At 39.7% G+C, this 24,764-nt stretch overlaps 2 protein-coding genes across 8 annotated transcripts; both read left to right on the top strand.

Moving 5' to 3' along the window:
* The first annotated feature begins 234 nt into the window (after positions 1-234).
* Positions 235-9,554, top strand: LOC144533659 (microtubule-associated protein RP/EB family member 3-like). 3 transcript variants are annotated; one of them, XM_078275182.1, is made up of 7 exons: positions 235-374; positions 2,707-2,831; positions 2,926-3,071; positions 4,186-4,345; positions 6,799-6,932; positions 7,522-7,742; positions 9,248-9,554. In XM_078275182.1, the coding sequence occupies exons 1-6, from the start codon at positions 250-252 to the stop codon at positions 7,705-7,707; spliced, it is 876 nt and encodes a 291-aa protein (XP_078131308.1). In that variant the 5' UTR covers positions 235-249; the 3' UTR covers positions 7,708-7,742; positions 9,248-9,554. The 3 variants fall into 3 exon arrangements, with proteins under 3 accessions (XP_078131308.1, XP_078131307.1, XP_078131309.1); XM_078275181.1 differs by having other exon boundaries at positions 7,522-9,554; XM_078275183.1 differs by lacking the exon at positions 235-374 and adding an exon at positions 381-604 and having other exon boundaries at positions 7,522-9,554.
* Positions 9,555-11,293: 1,739 nt separating this feature from the next.
* On the top strand, positions 11,294-23,746 carry LOC144533358 (microtubule-associated protein RP/EB family member 3-like). Of its 5 annotated transcripts, none has more exons than XM_078274660.1 (9): positions 11,294-11,406; positions 13,284-13,339; positions 14,294-14,418; positions 14,516-14,661; positions 15,339-15,498; positions 16,919-17,055; positions 17,643-17,792; positions 20,243-20,379; positions 22,275-23,746. In XM_078274660.1, exons 3-9 carry the CDS (start codon positions 14,298-14,300, stop codon positions 22,540-22,542), a joined length of 1,119 nt encoding a protein of 372 aa, XP_078130786.1. In that variant the 5' UTR covers positions 11,294-11,406; positions 13,284-13,339; positions 14,294-14,297; the 3' UTR covers positions 22,543-23,746. The 5 variants fall into 5 exon arrangements, with proteins under 5 accessions (XP_078130786.1, XP_078130787.1, XP_078130789.1 ...); XM_078274661.1 differs by having other exon boundaries at positions 11,296-11,406; positions 20,247-20,379; positions 22,275-22,364; XM_078274663.1 differs by lacking the exons at positions 20,243-20,379; positions 22,275-23,746 and adding an exon at positions 18,092-18,923 and having other exon boundaries at positions 11,297-11,406.
* Positions 23,747-24,764: the final 1,018 nt, after the last annotated feature.

The raw sequence follows: 24,764 nt of genomic DNA, 5'->3' as shown, positions 1-24,764 counted from the left end.
TATTATTATTATTATTATTATACAGTAAAATTCTGGTCAGAGTTCCTAAAAGTCATTCACACAGTATTAATCCCAGATTTTTCATTTTGCTTTAAGGATGTTTTCTTTCTTTTTTTAGGATCAATTTTTTATTCTTTTTATATTTTTGAACATACCTAGGCTTATTTTGACTGTGGCTGTTGTTGTGAATCTGTTGTAGGCTAATGTATGGTATTTGTTCTGTGTAGTTTGTGTTGTATTTGACTGTAGATGTATAAATACAAAAATAAAAAACCTCTGGTCACGCACCAGCGAGATCTACAACGTCGGCTCTCGACTTTCGCGAGGGACTGGGTGTTGCTCCGGACCCGGATACGTGTTGAGGAACGCGGAAGGTTTGATTTGGAATTTGTTTGTTACCTCTGACAGAGCTAACTAATAACAACTACACAGTGATGTCGTATGTCGGACGAGTCAGATGGCCAATATTCGGATAGCGATTGTTTGGATAGTAATGAAATGTTGTGGGAAGAAGTTGGGGGAAAAAAGTGTAGACCAAGATCAGATAGTGGATCTGAATCTACAGACACCGTTAAAAAGAAAAGGATACCTGAAAGAGACTAAGGTACAGCAGTCAATTAAAGAAATATGGAAAGTGGTTGGTGTATTTCAGCAAAAGGGCCACACTTAACACCCAACCCACGTCACCAAAGCAATTGAGGAAGAAATAGGGAAAATAAAGCATGCACGATTCATGGGAAATGGGAGGCTAATGATTTTTGCAGCGTCTGAGGAACAAAGGGAGATAATCTTAAAGAAAGACACATTGAATAAGGTCAACATAACGTCACACATTCCAGGAGTAACGTCAAGAAAGAGAGGAGTTATAACTGGAATTCCAATTTCAGTTTCTATTGAAGAAATTAAGGATAGTCTGAAAGGGGGAGAGATTGTTGATGCAAAGCGATTGACTAAATGAAAAGAGAAAATGGAAAGCATGTCTATATTACTGTGGTTTAAGAATGATATGCCTTCTAAAGTTCAAATGGGCTTCATGTGCTATCCAGTAAGAGAGTACATTCCACATCCAATGAGATGTTTTAAATGTCAGATTTGGACATGTAGCTGCTCTATAGACCTTTTTCACAGCAGACATGTTGACATGTCATAATAGGAAAAACACAGGTGTATTCAAAACCATTAATGATGGCTGCATTCCACTTAGGAGAGGCCCTGGTATTGTGTGTGCTGACTCACTGAAATGGCTTACTGGGACACTTGATGGAATTGAGCCATCGTTAAGGTTACCAATTTCAGCTGTGATTTTCCTACTATGACAAGTCAAAATGTCTGCTGTGAAAAAGGTCCATGCCAAGGCAAACTTAGATGTGCTAAATGTGGAAGTGAGCATGAGTATGGACAATGTGGGGATAATACAGTTAAAATGTTGCCATTGTGGAGGTCAACCAAGTGCAGCATACGGAGGATGTGTGAAACAAAAGGAAGCTAAGGAAGTTCAGAAATATAAGATAACACAAAGTTTCATATGCTGAGGCAATCAAAAACATTGTGAAAAATAAAAAAGAAGAAAAATCAACTCCTATCTATTTGCCAGAACAAAGAAGTTCAGATGACAATAGGTCCAACACAATCAGAGAGAGTAGAGAGATAGGAATCCTATAGGGAAAATAAATCAACAGAACAAGACACACAGGCCTCCTGTTCCATACTTCTGTGAATGCAAGGCAAGAATTTCAGATGAGACACTGCTGATAAAGAAAAATGAATGTATTGCTTTCATATGTTCAGTAGTTAATGTCACTATGCTACATGTTAAGAGAAGTGATTAAAATCAAATCAGTTGTGGAAGCTGCTAATGATATTTTGGGGTTAATAACAAGGCGGATGATATTCATGAAATACTAAATCAGAAGTATGGAGGGTCTCAAAATGGTTAAAGCATTAATTATGTTTTTCATTCTCCAGTGGAATGCTTGACAGCGAATGTTTGTTTTTACATTTTTTGGCCTGACCATGAAGCAGTCAAGCAAGCAAATCTTGCATATTATTAGACATGATACTTTATTTAATAGCAGTATTAGCTTAAATACTCAAGTTTCTTACATTTGTGAAATAATAAAAACTTTAAATGTAAATTGACTACATTTATATAGCGCTTTTCTAGTTTATGACTACTCAAAGCACTTTAACATAGTACAGGGCCATTCACCATTCACACACACACATTCGGACCTTGTATGGCCGAGCCTGCCATACAAGGTGCCACCTGCTCATCAGATTCACACACATTCACACACCGATAGCGCAGCATTGGTAGAAAATCGTGGTTCAGTGTCTTTCCCAAGGACACATCGATATGGGACTGCAGGGCTGTAGATGACCAGTCTACCACCTGAGCCACAGCAGCCCCTAGATAAGCCTTTATTGATCCCCAGAGGCTACATGTTAAAGAAGTTATTGTGCCTCCAGGGGAAACTGCGACCTGAACTTAGCGCCTTATGCTGGTTTCCAGTGCATGGTATGACTTGCTTTTGGTTTTCCATTAGCAAACGTTGTGGATAGTAAGTCGAGCACAGCCGTACCACAAATATAGTTGCACACATTAATCAAACTGTAGGCTATAAGTATCTATCAGCCTTCTGAAATCCATCATTCAACTGTTGAATGTGATATCTGTGTGCTTTTGTGTGCGTTATTGTGAATCAGGAGGATGGCGGTGAATGTTTACTCCACCTCAATGACCATTGAGAACTTGAGTCGTCATGACATGCTGGCATGGGTCAACGACTCTCTGCAGCTCCCATACACAAAGATCGAGCAGCTCTGTTCGGGTAAATGCACACTTTTTTTAAAAGATTTCGAGCTTGCAATTCAATTCAAAATGTATATCAAGCTCTAAAAGTAAATATGTATTTTTCCCCATAGGTGGTGCTTACTGTCAGTTAATGGACATGCTGTTTCCAGGGTGCATATTAATGAAGAAAGTGAAGTTCAATGCTAAACTGGAACATGAATACATCCACAATTTCAAGGGCTTACAGGCTTCATTCAAGATAATGAATGTGGACAAGGTGAGAAAACACGCCATACATACATACATACATACATACATACATACATACATGGACATAATCAGGCTAGATTTGATTAAATAAATCGTCCCCCTGGGTTAACAGAGTTGTTGAAATATGTAAATTGACATAAGAGCCATCAAGAAAGGGTCATTATCGATCGTTTTTCACACTGTGGGCCCTATCTTGCACCCAGCGCAATTGACTTAGCAGCACGGGAGAGGAGAGACAGAATAGCTGCATCGTCTATAGTGAGGTAATCTCGGTCTAATGTTAGACTACATTGCAAAAATATCACCATGCATTCATAACCTTGTGATTCAGTGAGAGTGAGCCTAAAACATCAGAAATTATGTTTTTGTGACATTTCTTTATTTACATTTTGACAAAAAGAAAACTCAAACGTCTCCTTGGCTGTGAACCGCTCCTGGCATGCGCCCATGGATGTATTAAGAGCGTGCGCCTAGCAAATCTGCCATTATAATATCAATCCGCTATGGAACAAGTGCACCTGCTTTTAAAGGGAATGTGAGATAATGCTCTGATTGGTTTATTGCACGTTACGCCCAAACCACACCTATAAGTAATGTAGCTACTTCAGGCCAACCCATTTTAGATTTGTGTCGGGATCCACCCACAAAGCTACTTGCGTTTGCCGTTTGATACTTGTGTTTCAGATCGTTAAAATAGGGCCCTGAAGCTCTCTGGTCAAAAACACCTCAAACCACATACTGCATACTGTGAAATTATATATAGTTTTTTAATATAGTTGACAAGACATTTTCTTTTTTTAAGGTATATCTGTTTTTATTTTGAGAGTAAGAGGAGGGAGAAATGCAACAATAGTCACACGGGATGTTGTGATTACATGTTCAGCATCTTAAACGTGGCCACAATGCCCCAAAATAATAGTTTATAATTATCATGTTATCCTTAGATTTTGTCATTTTAAATAGCGACCCTTTGATCACAAACTGTCCCCATTGCGGTGCTTTTCTGGCAAGGATTGGCATTTCTTTTAGATCCAAGGGTTCCCTCCTTTTCTGTTAAAATAACTTTATATAAACGATATCAACACCTCATCTCTCTGTCCTCCACTCTCTCCTTCTCTCAGATCATTCCTGTGGAGAGGCTGGTGAAGGGGAAGTTCCAGGACAACTTTGAGTTCCTTCAGTGGTTTAAGAAGTTTTTTGATGCCAACTATGACGGGAAAGAACACAAACCTGTAATGTCACAGCAGGGCCATGAGGGAACACTGCCTCCACCCAACCCAGGTACAATGCACGCACGCACACACTCTTGTCACTATCAGCTGTGTGTGAACTAGGGCTGAACGATTTTGGGGGGGAAAAAATCTAATTGCGATTTTTCTGCCAGATATTGCGATTACGATTCGATTTGCGATTATTTAAAAAATAAAAAAAATTAGCTAAAGTTCAATATTCACTGTGTAACAGATACAATATGCCATGGAGCATTATAACTTGATACTTTCTTATGCAAGGATGAGAACATGGATATAAATTGCCAACAGTAAGTGTTTTTATTTTAATAAGCATGGGACATTGAACAGTCAAACACAGAACATGTATCACAAAAGCTAAAGTTATAATAATAAAAAACAATTCCAATGAAAAAAATATCAGTACTTTCCTGTAAACTGAAATTTCTGATTTTCTTCAATAGCAGCATCTACATATTTCACCTTCTACAATCGTGTTAAATAAAGTAATGAAAAATAAATACATTCTTTGAATTATGTCAGACCATTGATCTTCAGTTATGTTAACATCCATATCGTTTTCCCAGTTTTCTTTTATTATTGACAATGAGGGACCTTCCATTTCAAATATCGCTGTATATAACTTTGACACTGTTCCCTTCACCTCAGGTGGGGTTTCAAGGATTGAATCAAGTGAAGATTTTGGTGGCAGTAAGGGAAATTGGGTGAAGTGATTCTGTATAAAATGTCTCACTTGTAGGTATCTGAAAAAGTTACTAGTTGGTAAAGAAAACCCCTGTCTAACCTGATCAAATGACATGAAAACACCATCTTTATATAGCATCTTGAGATTTAACACTCTGTTTTTAAGCCACCGAGTAAAAGTATTATCTAACGGAGAGGCTGGGAATAAGTGGTTGGCTGTAATAGGAGAATACACTGACATAGAAACTAGCCCATAATGTTTTCGAAACTGAGACAACATTTTTAAGGAGTGAAGAACTACTGGTTTCTGACAGGTCTGGGGTGGAGGTAAGGAAATAGATGAACACAAAAGAGCTGAAAGTGAGGTTAGACTGCAAGAACTAGACTCCAAATCCAGGGGTGACGTATCCCACCACCAGCACAATAAGCTTTTGATATTAGCAGCCCAGTAATAAATTTGAAAATTTGGTAGAGCCATCCCACCCTGCATTTTAGGTCTTTGTAGAAACAATTTCCTGATCCTGGGTGTTTTGTTGTTCCAAATAAAAGATGAAATAAGACTGTCAAGCTTTGTAAAGAATGTTTTTGTAAGGAAATATGGGATGCACTGAAACAAAAATAAGAATTTGGGAAGGATATTCATTTTAATTACACTGATTCGCCCAGCCAAAGACAAGGGCATAGTGGATCAGCGGGTGAGATCCTGTTTGGTACGCTCAAAGAATGGGGTAAGATTGGCCTTCAGAAGTTGAGAGTGGGACTTTGTAACACACACCAAGATAATTACATCTATTATTAGTCACTTTGAAAGGAAGAGAGTGAAGTGAGTCTGAGTGGCAACTGTAGTAATCTGTAAGAACTCACTTTTTCCAAGGTTGAGTTTTTACCCTGAGAAACTGCCAAAGTCTTTAACAATAGTGATAATATGCGGAATAGATATGAGAGGGTCAGATATATAGAGAAGGACATCGTCAGCATACAAAGAAATTTTGTGTTCCAGATTTGCTCTGAAGATCCCTTTGATATCTGTACACTGCCTAATGGTGGCTGCAACGGGCTCCATTACCAATGCAAAAAGCAGAAGAGACAGTGGACAACCCTGTCTAGTCCCGCGGTGAAGAGGAAAGTATGGTGAATAAGTGTCATTAGTTCTGACGGAAGCCAGTTTAACAGTTTAACACGTGTTTTCTTTTAAACTATTATTTTTGTGAGAGTCCCGTACAGTAAACGGGAAACATCACTGCCTTTATCGCTGCCACAAGAAAGTTTTAAAACATTACGAGGGTAAAAAATGAAACTCAAGCACTGAACTGCCCGGGACTTTGTGTAATAGCTGAATGTTTCCTGCAACAACAAAGCACTCGCTATGTCTCGCTCATCTCATCTCTTTTCTTTCTCTCTCTCCACCTGTAAAATAAGCTGTGCGGTCGGAAATGTCAATCTAGAAACGATCTGAAGGAAAACAGTAACTGTGAAATATAAAGTCTACTTGCGCTTTGTAAGGGGGTTTAAGAAAACAACAGGACTTCACACAAATGGGCCGTTTCATTGACACTCCCCCTGCCGCACCACCCTGCGGAAAATCGGCGGATCACTTTTTTTTGGTGTGATTGCACACTAAAGCATAAAAATATGCTTTGGGTCACATTTACACACATATAATGCAAGTAAAGCATGAGCTATTTCAAACCCAGTGTAGACCACTGCATTGGTTAAAATGAAGCAAATCTGTCAACACAGCTTAAATGCATCCATCTAAACAACTGCAGATATATGAATGTGTGTGTTTCTGCTTTCCAGGCCCCATGAGAACATCTCCAACAGCACCAAAGAGTGTTCCTCCCCCCCAGAGGCAGACCAACACAGCACCAGCCCGCAGAACAACTCCCGTGACCCGCAATGGAGACGCTGAGCTTCCAGAGCTCAACCAGCAGGTACCAACTGCTTTGATCTGTTCAGCCATTTCTAAAAAAACACCCTGTAGTTTCCCATCATGGCACTCCACCAAGGTATCAGTGCAGGTGTCCCATTAAATTGCATGATTGATGGTACCCTTCAATGTTCATGGGTTTCTCAAAATTGCACCGTGACACTCATTTCACATTGAGAGCTCTTTGTAGCACAAGCAACGTCATGTTGACAATACCAAATGGGTCCCTGTTGACCCAACACTGCTCTCTCATAATGACTGAACAACACAAGGTCCCTGTGCCCGGTCTGTCTGGCTGACTCAACACATTATTGTCACATTGTTACAGACTGTTGATCATTTTAAGGTATGTTAATAGGATAAATGAAGTATCTTAACAACGAATAATACATGTTAGTGCCTTTTTTAAAGCTTTGTTTGATGCTGTAATACAACAGCTGCCCTTCCAAAGACTCTTTTGTTACTGTTGTTAAGTGTGCATTGTTATTGATTCTATATTACAGTATACAGTAACCCTTCAGCTGTTCATCTGTTGTTGTTATATATTTGTCTCATACCCACAAGCTGTTTGACCGGCCTCTCTCTGTTCCTAGCTTCTGGATCTGAAGCTGACTGTAGACGGGCTGGAGAAGGAGAGGGACTTCTACTTTGGAAAGCTGGGTGACATTGAGCTTCTCTGCCAGGAAAGTGAAAGTGACAGCCAAGTCATCAGCAAAATCATGGATGTAGTCCTGTCATGGAAGCGTGGTATTTATAGACCTTGCCAAGTACTACTGTAGAAGACTGAAGAGAAGTCGGTTTCTTGAAGGGAAGAGTAAGTGATTTAAGGTTTACAGTGGGGATAACAAGAAGGAAAAGCTTTCTGTTTCTTTGCTGCTGATGATACAGAACACAAGAATAATGCTTTGATTGGTGCCTTCTCATACACTGGAGAGATCACTTAGAGCTTTCTGAGTGAAAACAGGAGCTGCTAAAAAACACCAGGGGCCTCATTTGTCAAAATGTGCATAAAACAAGCGTAAATCCGTGCGTAATAGATTTCCCATAGGCATAAGAAAGATTTAATTCAATTTAAAATGAGCATGAACAGGCTCATTTACATAAAGAAAAAGTTATGTATCCTCAATAACAGCTCCACGAAGCGTTTGAGTGTCTTTCTGCTTATTGTTGTGCTTTTACAGCCCACAGCTTTACTGTTTCGGTTCACTCTCGTTGCTCTGTTTCCTAAACTCACCGTATGTACACAGAACCCTTCCAGCTCCAATCGACAGACGGACGGACAAAGTTAGCAACTAGCCAGTGAAGAAAGTGGAATATTGAGCAGCTAAGGAGATGAAGAGGAGTTTTCCCTAATGACCTGGTGGAGGCCGAAACAGTGTTAAAAGGAGAGTGAAAATAGGACTTAGATTAACCATTAATGCAGCTTTAATGACAGACTATTGACTATTTGAAGGACTTTTGAAAAATGTAGCAACTAAGAAAGAAAAGGACAAACATCAGAGACACTGGGGTTGAGATATGGCTAAATAAGGTTAAACAAAACCAGAAGATTTCAAGTGGCTTGTCCATAAGACCTTCATTTAAGAGCAACAACATTGTTTAATGGTTTAATTTAAGTATGCTTACGTTTGCACAGTTTACGTACAAAATTGTCCGTATGCACAGTTGATAAATGAGGCCCCAGATTGCGCATAGAGGGCCCCAAAAGTTACCGTAATAAATGACATGATGTTGGGTTTCAGTAGTAGTATTTTGAAAGTAAACTTCCTGTTTGTAGGAAAATACAAGGGATTTATTGTTGTAAGAGCAGTGACTCTCCACAGAGCAGGACGATTGAGTTGCACAGTCTGAAGAAAACCACTGATCCTTCACTTCCTGATGATGTCTCATTCCTGCCTATCAGTATATTTATACACTACCGGTTAAAAGTTTGGGGTCACTTAGAAATTTCCATTCCATAAAAGTATTCTCGACTGTTGTAGAAAGAAGTGGCTGATCTTTAATGCAATATCTACATTGCCCATTATCAGCAACCATTCATCCAATGTTCCAAAGGCACATTCTGTTTACTAATCTGATATCATTTTAAAAGGCTATCTGAGAAAACATTGGAGAATCCTTTTGCTATTATGTAAGCACATAATGTAATCTGAAAACTGCTGCCCTGGTTAAAAAACAATGCAACTGATCTCAGCTGGTATTCTGTCTATAATAGAGTGGAATGGAAATTTCCCCAAACTTTTGACCAGTAGTGTACATGATCACGTCTTCTCGTCTGTGAACTATATATTTAGGATGTTTGTTTGTTTTGTTTTTTAGCTGAAAGAGTAAATGTGCCAATGTGAATCACCTGTGCAACACCCACACCCATGCATGAAGAGCACCCCATAGAGACGAAGGAGTTAAATCTCTCCACAGGCTCACAACAACTGGTGCTGTTTTTTTACTATTGCCTACAACAACGTTATTTAATTGTTGGATGGTTTTGTTGTTTTGAAGGCACTGTGACTGGTTGTGTGTTTGTAGATTCTTGTTGTGTTGGACAGTGAACCTGTTGAATCTGTAAGTGGCTGCTTGTTTCTTACCACATGATAACAGCAAAATAAAATAATAAGAAAAATATCAACTTGATTCTTTCTGTGTCACTTTTTTGTTCCTAAAATGCCTCAAAAGTAGCCTGGGAAAACCCTGACAAACTTCTGGCAAATTTTGAGATTTGCTCTGCAAGTCAGTCTGGCCAAGAGCCCATTCAAGCCCATTTCCAATTTTTCCAAAGCTTTTTGTTTACAGTCAACATAACGGCCACCGAAGCGCAGCAACCCGTTGATGCCGCTGTAGCTGCTACATCACCCGGATCGTTGGTCTGATTGGTTGAAGGACTATCCAATTGCGCCCAGAGGCATTTGAGCGGCGTCCGTTGGTGACGGCCCTTTGGAAATGGGCTGCGAATGAAGCTTCTCCAGACCCACTCTCAGTTACAACTGAGAAGGGTCTGGTGTCAACCAGGCTACCTCAAAAGATTTGTGGTCACAATTTTAATATGTTAAAAAAAATGAAGTACCGGTAATTGATTAACACGTAATAGAAAAATCACAATAAGACGATATGAAACTCTTCATCTAGAGGGAAAATGTTTTGCACAAGAGGCTCTGTATACATACTAACATACATGCTGGCCTATATGTACTACAATATGCATACTAAAATAAAAAGAATGAAATGAAAAAATTAGTAGAAAATGTAAAAGAGATGTGCATGCAGCAATGAGGATGCAGCTGCAACACATGAATGAATGAAAGTAGAGGGTAGCAATGACATTACAAGCATTGAAAGGTGCATCTGCATGAGAAGCCTTGGCTCCCTGATAAAAAAAGTAGAGATTAAGTAACAAAATAACTCATTACAAGGCAAAAATCCTTGCAAAGCATAGTAAAATAAATACATAACAATAAAGTTGTATCTGTGGTAGCCTGCTGTGCTGAACCATATGACCTGAATATAAAGCTGACATTAAACATACACTGAAATACATTGAACTACTTAAGTAAGTAAAAGTACCTCAAAATAACAGATTACAAATTACAAAAGTACAGTACTTGAGTACATTTACTTAGTTACTTTACATTACTGACTTTGGATACATTCAGGTTATAATAGCCTACTGATGAACATTTTGAAATTCAGGACTTTTACTGTAATGGAGTATTTTTTTACTTTGGTATTTCTACTTTTACTTAAGTTAAGGATCTGAATACCTCTTTCACGACTATATGGCTCAAGTTAATCACCAAACATGGGTCGCCGTTTTTCTCCATCATGGCCGCTTATGGCGATGCAAATTTGCATTTCTTAGGATGGCGAAGGCATGACCCGCCCTGCTGTGTCTCTGATTGGCTTTGGTATTCTTCAATTTTCATTCAATTCGAAGTGGCTTTAATAGCATGAAAGTTTTAATAACAATGTTGCCAATGCATCACAATACAATGTGTCCATATTTTCGGACAATACACAATAAACAGTATAATGCGCATTAACACAAAATTAAGATTGATTTATATTAATTATATACACAGTATATGTTGTGTGTATTTGTGTGTCTTACCCATAGGTCTTACCAATGGAGGTATTAAGAGAACTTACCCTAACCTAACTCTAACCAATTTCACTCCTCATGCCTAAATCCAACCAAGCCAACCAGCCAAGGCAACGTGTACTAGCCAATCAGAGGCAGAGTAGGGCGGGTCATGCCTTTTCCGTCCTAGGAAATCGCAGATTTGCCGTCGGGACACCAGTTTCACTAGTAGTTCACAAGTTATGAGAGAATTCTGCAACTGCCCTGCGCATGCGCACTGCTCCAGCAGCTTAGATGGGAGTGAGGCCAGTCTTTGCTAAGGCAACAGTCGGGCGTATAGCAACAGAAGCCCATCATCAGACACAACGACAACGGGGCGGCAGTGAGAGCAACGCGTCGCACTTCAGTGAGTGATATTAACTCAACTTAACTTAAATGAATGAAATCTGTTGATTTAACTGCTTGTTTTATTTACGTCTCACATAAAGGTGCTTGTGTTGTCCCGTAACGTTAGCTGACAGTTATTATGTCATTGATAATGTGCGTATGTGTTATCCAAAAGGCCTTCAGAGGTAACGTTAGGCTGGGAAAAAAAGTCTCGTCTCAGTTACACTTGGATATATTTTAGTTCGCTAATGTCGCTGCGGTGAAATAGAAATTTGGTGAAAAGTCTCTCAATTCAACAACAATCAGCCAGTCGCAACCGACGTTAGCAGTGTGAGCTTAGAAGCTAGCCTCATGACCAAACAGTCCCACAGTACAGCAGTGGCTGTCGCACTGACAGCGGCTGGAACATTAACTGTCAAAACACTTCCGTTGACCCATGAAACCAACTGGATATGAGATGAATATAAGAGAAAAAACAGCACAAAATAGCCTACTGTCAACCTGAGGCTATTTACTTGTGGTTAAATTAAATGTATTTTATGTGATAATAAATCAATAAAGTAAACGAGGCTCACTTAAAAATACTGCATGGCTTTCATCAGTTATTATTAGGATATAGCTACATCCTATATATACGCTCATTTTGTAAACCTGAAATATGATCAGCAGTCAACATGTTTTCTAACTGCTGCTACTCAATAATATGTTGGTCAGATGTGCTTTTAAAAAACATTCATTATTTGGAAAACAGCACAATACATAGTAACACATTTCTATGTGCAATAATGGGGACATTATGTACAACATTATGGACATAAATAATCATTGAACATTTTGAATTAACCATATACCCTTAATTGTACTTGAGATTTGATTTGTACATACATATTTATCTATGTATTATGCATTATTTGGTCTTTAACAAACAGGAAAATTGTCTTTACAAGTACGAGTCCTCAGTGATGTCTTTAAACGTCTTGTTTTATTATCATTTAAAACAAACTAGAGCAGGATATTTTGTTTAGAAAAAAATTAACTAATCATTTCAACAATTGTTTCTCCCTTACTGATAACTATTTAATGAAAAAGTAAGTTAACCGCTAGCAGCTATTGGTTGTTGTGCCACTGTCACTCTGTGTTAATTTGCTATTATTGGACTGTTTGTCTTTCACATAAAGAGGTCTTTGTGACCAGATAGATGGTTGTTTAAATGTGTGTGTAGTTTGCTTCATATGTGGACGAGGCAGTCGGGCAGCAACATAAACTCCAGAATGAACAGGCCTTTAGTGACATTTTTGCATTTCCCAACCTTTCAAACTAGTCAAAATGGATTTCTGGGCTCAGAGGACACAGTGGCATAACCTGCATATTCACCAGCCACAACCAGAGCAGCTGCATTTGTCTGGTGGACGGTGTTGATTTGAATGCAGTCAGTTCACAGGAAATGCCTTGTGATTGTTGGATTTTTTTCTTTATCTCAAGCTGTCAGTGTGATGAAATGTAGCGGTGTGGATTTTTTATGCGTGTTGGATCCTTTCGTTGGTGATCTCAGCTGCCTTTGTGCACCACGATGGGTTACAGCTTGTTCAACCTAGGCTAAAAGGATTAACTGAGGCAGAGATTAGTGAGATAACTATGACTGGCTGCTAGTTTTTCTGTGGTGTTTATCTTTGTAACCTCGTGGGGGAGCTCTTGAGCAGGACATCTACTAAACCACTCTGACCATTTGATAGAAATGCAGGTGTAGAGGGAGTTATGTTTAAAGGGGATATACAAAGACAAGATTCAGGTTTTAAGAATGACCATTAAAATAACTTTGAAGTATGATTATCTTTAGGGTGCAGGATGAATGGTAGCAACACCGATATCTCACATGATTCTGGTTTTTGTCTTCAGGTCTTTTTGTAAGGTGGTCCACCACCACAACCATTTAAACAGCTCACACCAAACAGGTGAGTAAAGCGTATGTGTGTGTGTGTGTGTGTGTGTGTGTGTGTGTGTGTGTGTGTGTGTGTGTGTCTGTGTGTGTGTTTGTTTTTAAATTTTTTGGCCTGTCCATGAAGCAGTCAAGCAAGCAAATCTTGCATATTATTAGACATGATACTTTATTTAATAGCAGTATTAGCTTAAATACTCAAGTTTCTTACATTTGTGAAATAATAAAAACTTTAAATGTAAATTGACTACATTTATATAGCGCTTTTTTAATTTACGACTACTCAAAGCGCTTTAACATAGTACAGGGCCATTCACCATTCACACCATTATTTTAATTTATTATTTTATAACATTACATTATATACATTGCATGCTAACGGACTTTTTAATGCACTTTTTAAGTTTAGTTTAACCCTTAATGGATGGGTTGGCTGTAAAACTGAATTGCCCCCGTGGTGACTAATAAAGTTATCTGAATCTGAATCCGAACACACACACACATTTGGACCTTGTATGGCCGAGGCTGCCACACAAGGTGCCATCTGCTCATCAGATAAACATTCACACACCGATCGGTAGAAAATTGGGGTTCCGTGTCTTTCCCAAGGACACATCGATATGGGACTGCAGAGCTGTAGATGACCAGTCTACCACCTGAGCCACAGCAGCCCCTAGATAAGCCTTTATTGATCCCCAGAGGCTACATGTTAAAGAAGTTATTGTGCCTCCAGGGGAAACTGCGACCTGAACTTAGCGCCTTATGCTGGTTTCCAGTGCATGGTATGACTTGCTTTTGGTTTTCCATTAGCAAACGTTGTGGATAGTAAGTCGAGCACAGCCGTACCACAAATATAGTTGCACACATTAATCAAACTGTAGGCTATAAGTATCTATCGGCCTTCTGAAATCCATCATTCAACTGTTGAATGTGATATCTGTGTGCTTTTGTGTGCGTTATTGTGAATCAGGAGGATGGCGGTGAATGTTTACTCCACCTCAATGACCATTGAGAACTTGAGTCGTCATGACATGCTGGCATGGGTCAACGACTCTCTGCAGCTCCCATACACAAAGATCGAGCAGCTCTGTTCGGGTAAACGCACACTTTTTTAAAAAAAAGATTTCAAGCTTGCAATTCAATTCAAGATGTATATCAAGCTCTAAAAGTAAATATGTATTTTTCCCTGTAGGTGGTGCTTACTGTCAGTTAATGGACATGCTGTTTCCAGGGTGCATATTAATGAAGAAAGTGAAGTTCAATGCTAAACTGGAACATGAATACATCCACAATTTCAAGGTCTTACAGGCTTCATTCAAGAGAATGAATGTGGACAAGGTGAGAAAACACGGACACACATGCACACATATACACACACACACACACACACACACACACACACACACACACACACACACACACACACACACACACATATATAAACATAAACATGCACATAATCAGGCTAGATTTGATTAAATAAATCATCCCCCTGGGTTAACAGAGTTGTTGAAATATGTAAATTGACATAAGAGCCATCAGGAAAGGGTCATTATCGATCCTTCTTCACACTGAAGCTCTCTGGTCAAAGACACCTCAAACCACATAATGCATACTGTAGCTGTTGAGTTACAGAATAAATAATATATAGTTTTTTAATATAGTTGACAAGATATTTTCTGTTATATCTGTATATCTGTTTTTTATTTTGAGAGTAAGAGGAGGGAGAAATGCAACAATAGTCACACGGGATGTTGTGATTACATGTTCAGCATCTTAAACGTGGCCACAATGCCCCAAAATAATAGTTTATAATTATTATGTTATCCTTAGATTTTGTCATTTCAAATAGCGACCCTTTGATCACAAACTGTCCCCATTGCGGTGCTTTTCTGGCAAGGATTGGCATTTCTTTTAGATCCATATCCAAGGGTTCCCTCCTTTTCTGTTAAAATAATTTATATAGACGATATCAACACCTCATCTCTCTGTCCTCCACTCTCTCCTTCTCTCAGATCATTCCTGTGGAGAGGCTGGTGAAGGGGAAGTTCCAGGACAACTTTGAGTTCCTTCAGTGGTTTAAGAAGTTTTTTGATGCCAACTATGACGGGAAAGATTATGACCCTGTAATGTCACGGCAGGGCCATGAGGGAACGCCGCCTCCACCCAACCCAGGTACAACACACACACACACACACACACACACACACACACACACACACACACACACACACACACACACAATTGTCACTATCAGCTGTGTGTGAACTCAAAGGCTTCATTTCACTGCTGTCACCTCTTCATGCAAACACATCCCCACCTCTAACCCAGGTGAACCCATTCTTCACAAACTGAAAAGAGCCTCTCGCTCAGGTAACATCCCCTGCATCAAGCTTGTGCGTGTGTGTGCGCTTGTGTTGCAGAGTGTCTTCCATTCCACCTCCATTCGAACTTTGAGTTACTTGGTTAATGGATTGGTCTATTCTGGCTGGTTTTGGGTGGTATTAGGGACTCTGTAATTGTGCAAGATAACAACAAACATAACATAGATGTTTAAGAGTTTTACACAATCTCACCCTGACTCTCCAAAAGCAGCCTTGTACACTTTACAAGATATCCTACTTTCACTTTTGAGCCAATCAAAATTTGGAATTGCTGCATCTAAATAAGTGGCAAAAGAGGGAACAACAAATATCACGATATTTTTGACCAAATACCTTGATATCGATACCACAACTATATTGTAGTGTTGACTATTGGTGCTTTCACAAAATATTTACACAATTACATTTTTGATAAATAATCTTCAGTAATGTGGATATAATGACTAAGTGGGTGAAGGCAAATAATAGAACAGTTTGGTAAGTTCAGAAAATGACATCACTTTACTGTAATGCAGCCTTTAAAACCAGGAAAAGACAACACTTATGCCATATTACGATATCCAAAATCTAAGACGATATCTAGTCTCATATCATGATATCGATATAATATCGATATATTGCCCAGCTCTAGCTGGCAGTGATGGGAAGTATACATGTTTGCAGTAAATGGGCTACAACCTGCAATAATAGAATTGTTCTAATATAATTAAAGCACACTGCAAAGTCATCCTATTAAGGATGAATCTGTGCGTGTTTGTGCATGTGTTTTCTTTTGAACTATTATTTTTGTGAGAGTCCCGTACAGTAAACAGGAAACATCACTGCCTTTATCGCTGCTACAAGAACGTTTTAAAACATTACGAGGGTTAAAAACGAAACCCAAGCACTGAACTGCCCGGGACTTTGTGTAATAGCTGAATGTTTCCTGCAACAACAAAGCACTCGCTATGTCTTGCTCATCTCATCTCTTTTCTTTCTCTCTCTCCACCTGTGAAAAAAGGATCACTTTATTTTGGTGTGATTGAACACTAAAGCATAAAAAGATGTTTTGGGTCACATTTATACACGTATAATGCAAGTAAAGCATGAGCTATTTCAAACCCAGTGTAGACCACTGCATTGGTTAAAATGAAGCAAATCTGTCAACACAGCCTAAACGCATCCTTCTAAACAAGTGCAGATATATGAATGTGTGTGTTTCTGCTTTCCAGGCCCCATGAGAACATCTCCAACAGCACCAAAGAGTGTTCCTCCCCCCCAGAGGCAGACCAACACAGCACCAGCCCGCAGAACAACTCCCGTGACCCGCAATGGAGGAGACGCTGAGCTTCTAGAGCTCAACCAGCAGGTACCAACTGCTTTGATCTGTTCAGCCATTTTTAAAAAAACACCCTGTAGTTTCCCATCATGGCACTCCACCAAGGTATCAGTGCAGGTGTCTCATTAAATTGCATGATTGATGGTACCCTTCAATGTTCATGAAGTTTCTCAAAATTGCACCGTGACACTCATTTCACATTGAGAGCTCTTTGTAGCACAAGCAACGTCATGTTGACAATACCAAATGGGTCCGTGTTGACCCAACACTGCTCTCTCATAATGACTGAACAACACAAGGTCCCTGTGCCCGGTCTGTCTGGCTGACTCAACACATTATTGTCACATTGTTACAGACTGTTGATCATTTTAAGGTATGTTAATAGGATAAATGAAGTAGCTTAACAACGAATAATACATTTTAGTGACTTTTTTAAAGCTTTGTTTGATGCTGTAATACAACAGCTGCCCTTCCAAAGACTCTTTTGTTACTGTTGTTAAGTGTGCATTGTTATTGATTCTACATTACAGTATACAGTAACCCTTCAGCTGTGTATCTGTTGTTATATATTTGTCTCATACCCATAAGCTGTTTGACCGGCCTCTCTCTGTTCCTAGTTGCTGGATCTGAAGCTGACTGTAGACGGGCTGGAGAAGGAGAGGGACTTCTACTTTGGAAAGCTGAGAGACATTGAGCTTCTCTGCCAGGAAAGTGAAAGTGACAGCCAAGTCATCAGCAAAATCATGGATGTACTGTACGCTACAGAGGTAAACACAAACATATCACACACGGAGCACATACATCAGGGCGAAGATTTTACACTTTTACAATATTTACTTGCATCGAGGTACCCGCCGGGTCTTAAAAGTATTTAAAAAGCATTGAATTTGATATTTTCAAAAAAAGGCCTTAAAAGTATTGAAGTTCATTTACAAAGTTCTTTAAAAAATGTCTTGTCCTTTCGTAGGATAAAATAAATACCATATCGTCATAAATAAATGTTTTTGTGTTTGTGTGTAACGTTAGAATTTCCTCTGTTTGGTGTGACTTGGTTGTTATACGACAGGTACTGTTTATGTCAGTGTTTTGGGGCGATTGAGGCTCAGGAGGTAAAGTGGCCGTCTAGCGGAAGGTCGGTGGTTGGATCCCTGCGGTCCACATGTCAAAGTGTCCTCGGGCAAGATACTGAACCCCAAATGCTCCCGTTGGCATCGGTGTCTGAATGTGCGTGAACGTTTATCTGCTGAGCAGGTGGCACCTTGTGTGGCAGCCTCGGCCACCAGTGAATAAATATGTGTGTGTGAGTGATGCCTGTAGGGGAGAGGGCTTTGAGTGGCCGCCAAGACTAGAAAAGTGCTATATAAATGCAGTCCATTTGCCGTGGAGTGTGTGCAAGCTCTCTGGTTCGAATCAGTCAGTTTTAAGGAAAGAAAACATCTCTCTGTGGTGGGTGGATAGTGCCACTTGAAGGATTACCAGGAAAAGGAGAAGTCTACCTTCCCGTTGCCTCTATACCGTGTGGATTTTTGAATGGATTTGATTGGGACTGCAGACGAGAGACCTGCAGGAAACTTGACGGCAAGTGCATGGAAATTACGTCTACAAGACGGCGGCGTATGTTCGAATTTTACCGTACAAATATACACCTAAGCACATCTGAACTAGGTACGTCACCTTACATCGTCACTAGGTACGTCGCCACCTGTACACTATCGTCAGTGTGACTTTTCCCCCCACCTATATTGATTGAATTCAAGTCATTCAATATATGTTTTGTATATGTTAAAATGTCCTTATTGTTGTGTAGATTGGGAACTCTGTGCTCTCTGAGAACTGTGCATAGCCTGCAGAATGCTCATTGTTAGATTCACATGTTGTTGGTGTTCTTGTCCCTATTGTTGCAGCGGACATTAAAATTCCAATGAAGAAGATGTGCCCAGCTTTCACTTACCCACAACCTGAAAGTAGTTCTATTAGGCCTACAGCAACTAACTATCAAGTTAACAGGGGTGGGTCAGATTACTTTGAAATGTAGTCAGTTACTGAATATAAATTACATGACCTTTTTTGTCATTAGTAACGTAATTGATTACATATTCAGCATTGCATTACAGTTGGTCAAATCAAATCCCACTTACAAAAACTGCATTGGCACAAACTACAGGTGTACTGTGTGTATTCTACAACATGTGAGATGCTGTTTCTTTTGTGTAAGGTTTTGTTGGTGCTGTTCTTTAATCAAAGGCCACATGGAGGACTTTGCTCTTGTAACACAAGAGGAGCACTTACTCAAAATGTTCATCTTCCATTTTCGATAAACCATTAATAGAAAGCAAAATATTTTAAATAACGGTATGTAATCAGGAAATCCTTGACAATGTTACTATAATCTATTTGCACAAATGTAATCTGGGCTGATTATAGTTACTTATTTTTATTATTACCCAACCCTGCAAATTTATCATTAAAGCTAAGTGTAAGTGACCACAATACAGTGATATTCATGCTTGTAAAGTTTGCATTATTCACTATATTTGTTATATTGCTTTTATTTGGTTATTTCTCCACAAGAGGCAACAATGTAGTTAAATTGTAGTTATTTGTGTATGATAATGTTGAGTTTACTTGATGTGTTTGCTAACTTTCTGGTGCTAATGAATTACTAATTAATGTAATGTAGTGCTAATGAAGTTTTAATGTATTATTTTGCCTTTTGTACTTTTCTGTTTAGACTTACGTCAGTGTTGAGTGTAAGACAGCAAATTAAACATCTTCAGACCATCAGTTAAAGTTTTTTATTTTAGTCTTGACGCTATACTAAGAGAAACCAGCACACTGTTTATAACATTAGACAAAAGTCATGAGGGACTCGTCCTCAACTTATTTTTATCACTCTACATGTCATGTTGTTATTGCTCATAATATTAAGCTTCAAACCATGATTCTATACCATTAAATACACAACTGCAGACAAACGTACTGGGTTAATGCAGAGGTGGGGTACAGGTCACTTAAGCTATACAATTTTTATGCTGTTTTCACACTGGTCGCAAAGAGAATATTCGCATTGTGTTACTCGGATGGCGAGATCATATTGGAATCATTTGTGTTTACTTGCGTTACTCGCGCTGGTGTAGGGCTGTAGGCACGGGCAACGTTTCTTTCCGTCATCATTATTGCTAAAACAACTGCTTTGTATCTGTTGTGGAAGTCCCAGATAGGTCGGAAAATCAAACAGCGTTGTGTCTGGATTCATAACATCATCTGGAGGAGCAAACGGCTCGGTGAATTTTACTGCCTGCTCCAGGAAGTAAAGTTACGTCTGGATGACTGCCGCTTCCAGCACCTCTTGAGGTAAAGGTTTTGCTGTGATTTAATTGCAATAAACGGATCAAAAGTATGCCAAAAAAAACTACATGATGATGCTGATTTGTAGAAAGTCTGAATTCATACTTTGCCAGGTCTGTCCACAAGACAAACAACTCTTACAATGCTTGTTACCTGAATGGAGTTAGGATTCGATGATGGCTATGCTAACATTGTAGCTGCTCCATCGACACAACGACAGACAAAGATTTTCAGAATGTACCAGGTAGTTCAACTTCCTCGCTTACATTTCTCTAAGCAATCTCTTTTTTTCGTGCGGCCTTGTCCTGAGGAAACTTTTCCAAGCTTCGGGGCGGCTACTGCGTATGCACGATTGCCCCTTACTCAGCCTAGCCTCAGGGACAGCTAGGAGCAGCTGGTCTGAGGATCTGAGAGATCTGGGTTGGAAAGGGGGCAGAGGAGCTCAATGATATACTGGGGCACCAAGATGTGTAAAGCTTTAAAAACAAATAAAAGAGCCTTGAACTCAGTCCTATAGTTGGACCGACACTCCAGGATCCAGCCAAGTCTTGGCGAAAGGACACCAGAGCTCCCGAAATCCTACTGAAAATCAACGCGGGCACGGAGGCCATCTAGCTCACCGTCCAACGCCTGCACACTGGCCAGCAGGATGCCCAGCAGAGAAGATTGCGGCCTCTTTTCAATTCCTCCACGCTTGCCTCGGTGACCCCTATGATGTAGAGATGGAGATGTATGCAGCAATGGTCTTGCTTGTCCACGTAGTCGGTATCATAGCTATAGATTGTAGCTGATAGCCATCTTCACCGTTTCCACTGTGTTTACTCTAATCTTTACATTTGAAGAACGTGACCGGCCCGGCTAGCAGAGTCAGCAGGAGACTGCTGAGTTGATTTCCTTGAGTTGATGCTGATGAGCGACTCGTAGTCATAGGATAGAGATGTTAGATGTAGAGATGTATAGAGCAGTTAGAGATGGTCTTGCTAGCTGGAGCTCATCTTCTCCACCTTCACCCCGATGTTTACATTTGATAACCTTGGCCGGCCAGGTTAGCAGAGTGGGCAGGAGACTGGCAAGCTGATTTCCCTTTTATTATCCTAGCATACATTATGATAAATTTAGCGCGACTGGAGTGGTCTGCGCTTTCTAGAGTCAGACAGAGTCTCGAAGGCGAAGCTAATGTCTAGTAGTCTATTAGTGTGGCTAATTATCAGAGTCAGGAGACAGCAGTAGATTGTTGAAGACTTTAAGTAGAGCTGGCTTCATGCTGTGGTGTGACCTGAACCCTGACTGGACTGAAATTTCTCCATAATGTTGTTTTTTTAGACTGTTCTCCTTAGTCCATCACAGCATTTTGCAGAGTTTGTGACTACAGTATCTTTAAGCTCTCTGATGGTCACCAAATTAAAAGTGAACTGTCAAGGCAAGATACAAAGACCCCAGGTAGTCACTGCTTGAATTTTTGCTGTATAGACCTATTTCACTGCAGACATGTTGACATGTCATAGTAGGAAAAGCACAGGTGTATTCAAAACCATTAATGATGGCTGCATTCCACTTAGGAGAGGCCCTGGTATTGTGCGTGCTGACTCACTGAAAGAGCTTACTGGGACACTTGATGGAATTGAGCCATCGTTAAGGTTATCAATTTCAGCTGTGATTTTCCTACTATGACAAGTCAAAAATGTCTGCTGTGAAAAAGGTCCATTGGGCCCAAGCACTGCAGAATTGTGTAATGTGGCCAGGAAGGGGGACGTCTGAAATATGACGTGGACATATTTAAACACAAGAAAAAGGAGACGTTATCAATAACACCAACAAACAGATTTATTTAGTGGCTCAAAATCCTCAAAACGTTATGACTTCTCATCCTGACGTACACTGACCTCAGCCTTCTTTCGCAGGACGGATTTGCACCACCAGACGATGAGGAAATTGAGGAAGGGGGAGAGCGAGACCAGGAGGAGTTCTGAACTGTTCTTCCTCTCTTCATCATCCTCCCCCCACCTCTCACCCTTTAACCTACCTGATAATTATTGTCATAATCCCCCTCTTTTCCCCCTTTTTATTTTATTATTTCCCTTACTTCTCCCATCTTGTCTGCAAATGTCCTGTTCCATGATGACTTTGTTGCACAGCCTCGCTTCCAAAACTCTTACGAAGGACACTTAACCCAGACCTGTCTTGACTAGGGCCCAGCAGCTTACCTTGGCTCACTCGACTTGCTCTGACCAGTTACCAAAGGGGACAGTTGCACTGCAGGGCTGGTTTAGCCTGCTAAAAATGTTTAGGTTAATAACAATGAGATAGATCACAGCTTGAAGCCAACAGTGCTATCTGTTTTGTTAAGAGGAAGGTCACTTTCTCTCACCATGCACTTTGATTGGTGACTGCACACAGATGCACCCATTCACCAGGGTTCTCTGAAGAGTTTATATATGAAACCGCAATGTTTTCCCCACAATGTGACTAAATTTGACAAGGTGAGATTATAAATGGTGTCAAGTCCCATAGGAGAAGGGGCTGCACATATATTTTGATCTTATTGCATATGATGACATGTGAACGTACATTTTGCCCCCCTATATCAAAGACTTTGAACTGCTCACATGTACAAGCATAAAGAAGTCATCATTCCCGAGGTGAAAACCTCAGAGTCTGCTTTTAGTCCTGAAGGTGTCCCACCAGAGAGGGTTTGCTCATGACTGTTTTGACAGCTTGTTTAAGAGACAGCATGATGTATTTATGTTTCTATTTATTTATCTTTTTTTGAATCTGCAACGGTTTTTAAGTGGTTTTGGATTTCTTGCACTCAATGTAGCAAAACAAACCGACTGAAATGATCCAAAAATGCCAACATGCAGTGAAGATACAGAAAGATGCAATTTTATATTTTGTAGATTTGTTTTAAAGAGGTTTGTTTTTTATTTGCATTGAATTCCTCAGAGGTGTAAGAGTTATTTATCAGGCTTTGAATTCTATGAATGAACAAATGTTAAAAAAATAAAAAGAAAGGAAAAAAATGTTAAGAAGACTTCTTAGACGGACACTACTAAATACTAATGTTTGACTGTGTTAATTGAGTTAAACATTTTAGCTGCTATCATTATTTTTCAGTTGCCGTATTTAATTGAGTTTTGTTGCAAAGGGTTCAAACGCCGCAGTGGGCTGCCAAGGAACTATCGGTGTGTTTTATTGTGATTGAAAGCCAGACTAAGTGTGATTGACAGTAGTTCCAGTCTGAGAGAACAAACATCAAACCCTCTCTCACCGTTTGTTGCCATGGCAGCCATGTGATAAACTTACTGCAGTTACTGCTGAAATGAAATAAAGCTCTGATGTTCAAGAAAAGTAATAAACCTTTTTGTTGGCTGTGCTTTTTGCCATGTTGCTGCTGTATTCATCAGGAGCAGTATTCTGTAATTCCCCGTGCAAATCACATCACAAACACATGCATATAGTGTAACCATAGCGATGTTAAGTCTTGCCATTATGTTGCAGAGAAATGATTTGTACTTGAAAACATATTTTGGGACCAAGAGAGAGACGTATTGCTTAGGAAACGAGTACAATTGACTTGCAAAAGATTATATTGACCCAGTAGGTTGTCCTCTGTGGTCAGTGGTTAAGCCTCCACTCATATTGAATAGAGGTCTTGAAAGAGATCCAGGAGGTTTGTGCCAAACACTAAGTGCCTCTTTTGAGAGACACTGAAGCCAAAATCCCCGTCTGTTCCACAAATGGCAGCCAGACAGAAAACTGCAGACGGCCCAATGGTTTAACTAGACCTGGCACTCATCAAAGATAGAGCCAACAGCAGAGAGCTGACAGGGATGATTTCTAGTGTAGTTCAAAACTCCCAATGGAAACTACAACCTGCTCTCCATCATTAATCTTCTTGCTACTGTTTGTGATATCCTGTTCACATCTCAGATCCGGTTTATATCAGGAATAGATTTTACAGGTCTTTTACATTTCTGTCCAAAGAGTTTCCTTGTTTTGCTTATTGATGCTAAAATATGTTATTTTCAGAACAGCTTTTGGTTCATAAAAAGTCATGTACCTTGTGCTTGGTCAGGACTAATTGTATTAATTAATGTCCAAATGTTAGCCCTGTATTGAACTTTTGGCCATCATTTAAAACAAAAACAAACTCCTGACTTTTTGTTGACTCAGTCTCAATTTGAAATGATAAAAACATTTACATTTACAGTGCAAACATCCACACACTCCAGTTTTATTATAGCCTAGTTAACACTGTTTTAGTATGCCCATATCAGCATGCACATACTGATGTTTTAATGCCAAACAATTATTCATAAACATATTTGGTGATCAATCGGCGAATTACCAATCATTTCAGCTATACGCAGTGGTTGAAGAGGTCCTTGACA

Source organism: Sander vitreus, chromosome 18 (assembly GCF_031162955.1).
Source record: "Sander vitreus isolate 19-12246 chromosome 18, sanVit1, whole genome shotgun sequence".
Classification (NCBI taxonomy): Eukaryota; Metazoa; Chordata; class Actinopteri; order Perciformes; family Percidae; genus Sander; species Sander vitreus.
Note: the sequence above shows the minus strand (reverse complement) of the source record. Positions and strands in the feature narration are given on the sequence as shown.

Coding starts and splice junctions, on each gene's coding strand:
- LOC144533659 (XM_078275182.1), top strand. CDS start 250: ATGTATAAATACAAAAATAAAAAACCTCTGGTCACGCACCAGCGAGAT. Junction 3,072..4,185: donor AGATAATGAATGTGGACAAG/GTGAGAAAACAC, acceptor TCCTTCTCTCAG/ATCATTCCTGTGGAGAGGCT. Junction 6,933..7,521: donor TTCCAGAGCTCAACCAGCAG/GTACCAACTGCT, acceptor CTCTGTTCCTAG/CTTCTGGATCTGAAGCTGAC.
- LOC144533358 (XM_078274660.1), top strand. CDS start 14,298: ATGGCGGTGAATGTTTACTCCACCTCAATGACCATTGAGAACTTGAGT. Junction 14,662..15,338: donor AGAGAATGAATGTGGACAAG/GTGAGAAAACAC, acceptor TCCTTCTCTCAG/ATCATTCCTGTGGAGAGGCT. Junction 17,793..20,242: donor ATGTACTGTACGCTACAGAG/GTAAACACAAAC, acceptor TGGAAGTCCCAG/ATAGGTCGGAAAATCAAACA.